Source organism: Ascidia mentula, chromosome 6, assembly GCF_947561715.1.
Source record: "Ascidia mentula chromosome 6, kaAscMent1.1, whole genome shotgun sequence".
NCBI classification, from domain to species: domain Eukaryota; kingdom Metazoa; phylum Chordata; class Ascidiacea; order Phlebobranchia; family Ascidiidae; genus Ascidia; species Ascidia mentula.
The window spans coordinates 5,741,917-5,745,730 of NC_138571.1; the positions used below are offsets into that span (position 1 = coordinate 5,741,917).

General features: G+C 37.6%; 1 protein-coding gene across 1 annotated transcript; it reads left to right on the forward strand.

The window, feature by feature from the left end:
- Positions 1–604: 604 nt before the first annotated feature.
- Positions 605–2,338, forward strand: LOC145907004 (uncharacterized). Its single transcript, XM_082994446.1, has 3 exons — positions 605–1,358; positions 1,521–1,856; positions 1,941–2,338. Exons 1-3 carry the CDS (start codon positions 605–607, stop codon positions 2,336–2,338), a joined length of 1,488 nt encoding a protein of 495 aa, XP_082850572.1.
- The last annotated feature ends 1,476 nt before the right edge of the window (positions 2,339–3,814 follow it).

Here is a 3,814-nt window from a genome sequence, read left to right on the forward strand (position 1 = left end):
ACACAAAGACAACTCTATGCAAGCCGTGGTGCTAAATGAGTGTAAAGTAATAATAACTTCCTGTCCAGCAAAGCTGCAGCGTTTGTGACCGACAAGACACGAAACTATGTGAATATCGCGCAGGGAACTGTGTGAACGAACGACTAGTAAGAGTAGCAGAGCGTATGGATAGCATGTGGTGGTATATGAAATTATAACAGGTAATCGACAGAATACAGACATCTTTAACCATGGTTCGTCTGGTAATTCGGAACAAGGCTTTGATAATTCGATACCTAGTAATTGGATCTATGAAATATCATGACTAATTATTTTATCTGATATAAATCAACAATAAAGCAGCGAGTTGGTGTCAATAAATTAATGTATATTTAACTACAAGATTATTGTCCTGCGCACATGTATATTTATTGCTAGAACAAGTAGAAGCAAAGTTTATCGTGTTAATACCTTTAATTATGGTTCGTGGCAATTCTGTTGCTTCACAGTGGAAGAAATTTTACGAATCAAACAACATCTGCGGAATAAGAAGAAATGAAGATGAAATGCAAACAACACAATAAGGCTGTTCTAGCACAAGTAACGAACCATAATTACATTTAGAATGCAAGTGATCAGAATAGTTACTCTTGAAGAAGTTTATAGAATGAAGCCCTTCAAATGCAAGTTATGTTCTAAAGCGTTCACTAAAAAAAACTATCTCAGCTCACATCTTCGAATTCATACTGGAGAAAAACCATTCAGATGCGATATTTGCGAAAAATGTTTTAAAACTCGTCACGAATTGAAAATCCATCAACGAATTCACACTGGAGAGAAACCATTCAAGTGTAGGATTTGTGACAAGGCTTTCAGTACATCATGTCATCGAATGTCACATGAACGAACTCACACTGGAGAGAAACCTTACAAATGCAACATTTGTGATAAAGCTTTCAGTACATCAAGCTCTCGAACAAAACACTTTCGAACTCATACTGGGGAAAAACCTTTCAGATGCGATGTTTGCGAAAAACGTTTTAAATTTCGACAACGATTGAAAATCCATCAACGAATTCACACCGGAGAAAAACCATTCAAATGTAAAATTTGTGATAAAGCTTTCAGTACATCAAGCCATCTAACGACACACGTTCGAAATCATACTGGAGAAAAACCTTTCAGATGCAATATTTGCGAAAAATGTTTCAACAAACGCTCAAACTTGAAAATCCATCAACGAATTCACACTGGAGAGAAACCATTCAAGTGTAGGATTTGTGACAAGGCTTTCAGTACATCATGTCATCGAATGTCACATGAACGAACTCACACTGGAGAGAAACCTTACAAATGCAACATTTGTGATAAAGCTTTCAGTACATCAAGCTCTCGAACAAAACACTTTCGAACTCATACTGGGGAAAAACCTTTCAGATGCGATGTTTGCGAAAAACGTTTTAAATTTCGACAACGATTGAAAATCCATCAACGAATTCACACCGGAGAAAAACCATTCAAATGTAAAATTTGTGATAAAGCTTTCAGTACATCAAGCCATCTAACGACACACGTTCGAAATCATACTGGAGAAAAACCTTTCAGATGCAATATTTGCGAAAAATGTTTCAACAAACGCTCAAACTTGAAAATCCATCAACGAATTCACACTGGAGAGAAACCATTCAAGTGTAGGATTTGTGACAAGGCTTTCAGTACATCATGTCATCGAATGTCACATGAACGAACTCACACTGGAGAGAAACCTTACAAATGCAACATTTGTGATAAAGCTTTCAGTACATCAAGCTCTCGAACAAAACACTTTCGAACTCATACTGGGGAAAAACCTTTCAGATGCGATGTTTGCGAAAAACGTTTTGAATTTCGACAACGATTGAAAATCCATCAACGAATTCACACTGGAGAAAAACCATTCAAATGTAAAATTTGTGATAAAGCTTTCAGTACATCAAGCCATCTAACGACACACGTTCGAACTCATACTGGAGAAAAACCTTTCAGATGCAATATTTGCGAAAAATGTTTCAACAAACGCTCAAACTTGAAAATCCATCAACGAATTCACACTGGAGAGAAACCATTTAAATGCAGGATTTGTGATAAAACATTCAGTCAATTAAACCATTTAACGACACACGTTCGAACTCACACTGGAGAAAAACCTTTCAGATGCAATATTTGCGAAAAATGTTTCAACAAACGCTCAGACTTGAAAATCCATCACCGAATTCACACTGGAGAGAAACCATTTAAATGCAGGATTTGTGATAAAACATTCAGTCAATCAGGCCATCTATGGACGCACGTTCGAACTCACACTGGAGAAACCATTTAAATGCAAAATGAAAAATATTTTAAGTTTTGAAAAAGCCTTCAACTGTAACGTATGTGATAAAGCAAAATTACAAAATAAAATAACCTTGTGTCAAACGCGGTTTATTGTAATGCCACCATTTTCAGGCACATCACCCAGCAAAGTTTTACAAAAGACCTGATTTGGCTACATGCTACTCTGTGGTGTTTCTGGAACAACCCCCTATGGAGCATTTGGACCCTTGTGAATGTATATGGCAAAACATTTGAACACACGAATTACTAAACAAAAAATGGTAAAATAACTGCGGTCGACTTTGGAACGAATACATTAAATGCTGTATGTGATAAAGCTCTCTGCAGTAAATTTTAAATGTTACTATAACAACTTTGCGTCACCGCTTTTGGTTTTAGAAAACATGTTTCGCTTTTTATTAAGCATCTTCAGTTTTAACAAAATAACAAAATAAACAGAAAAGACATAGTTAAATGCTGAAATGATAAAACGATAAAACTAGCCGAACAGTAGAAGCCTCTGGTGCTAACATACTGGGCGGCGCTCTGATCAGATGTAACGAGTGACCTACATTAAAGTACATCACCACAGGTATCCATTACTTATTCAGGTTAAACAAAGATAAAAAGATTTAAAATAAGGGAAAGAAATGAAATAAAATATATTGTGCGAGGTTCATGTAACCGACGGAAAAAATAATTATGAATGTTGATTTTTGTGTTTAAATTTTCCTGCCATTTGTTCTCGTGTATGTCCGATTGGTTCATGTGCGGTTGTTGTACAAACACCACAGAGTAGCATTCAGCTAACTTTGGTCTTTCGCTAAATTGTGGGAAGTGGTGTATACTTCATAAAGGCGGAGTTAATGCACTTTAAGTTAAGCGTAGTCCGTGATAAGCAATGTGGAGCCAATAATATGAATTTGTGTATAAGCTGCAGACAGATGGCCACTGTTTCGACCTAAAAGGTCTCATCAGTGCAGCTGGTGTGACTATCAGACGACTTTGCTGACCAAACGGCCAAGCAAAGACTTCCACTTTGTGGTGACTATACAGTCACCGTCATCCGTTGGGCACCAAACTAGGTGCAACCTTACGGAGCAAACAAGGTGGAAACACTACGGCCAAGCAAGCTCAACCAATAGTGCCGTCAGGCCCCGTGTCACAATAATCATATGATAAGCAATGTGGAGCCAATAATATTCATATTATTATTGGTTGAGCTTGCTTGGCCGTAGTGTTTCCACCTTGTTTGCTCCGTAAGGTTGCACCTAGTTTGGTGCCCAACGGATGACGGTGACTGTATAGTCACCACAAAGTGGAAGTCTTTGCTTGGCCGTTTGGTCAGCAAAGTCGTCTGATAGTCACACCAGCTGCACTGATGAGACCTGTTAGGTCGAAGAAAAATTATGTTATCTATGTATCGTTTAAAGATTTCCGTTTTCGTTTAAGTTGCCGTTTGATCCGGGTTACAATTTCGTGT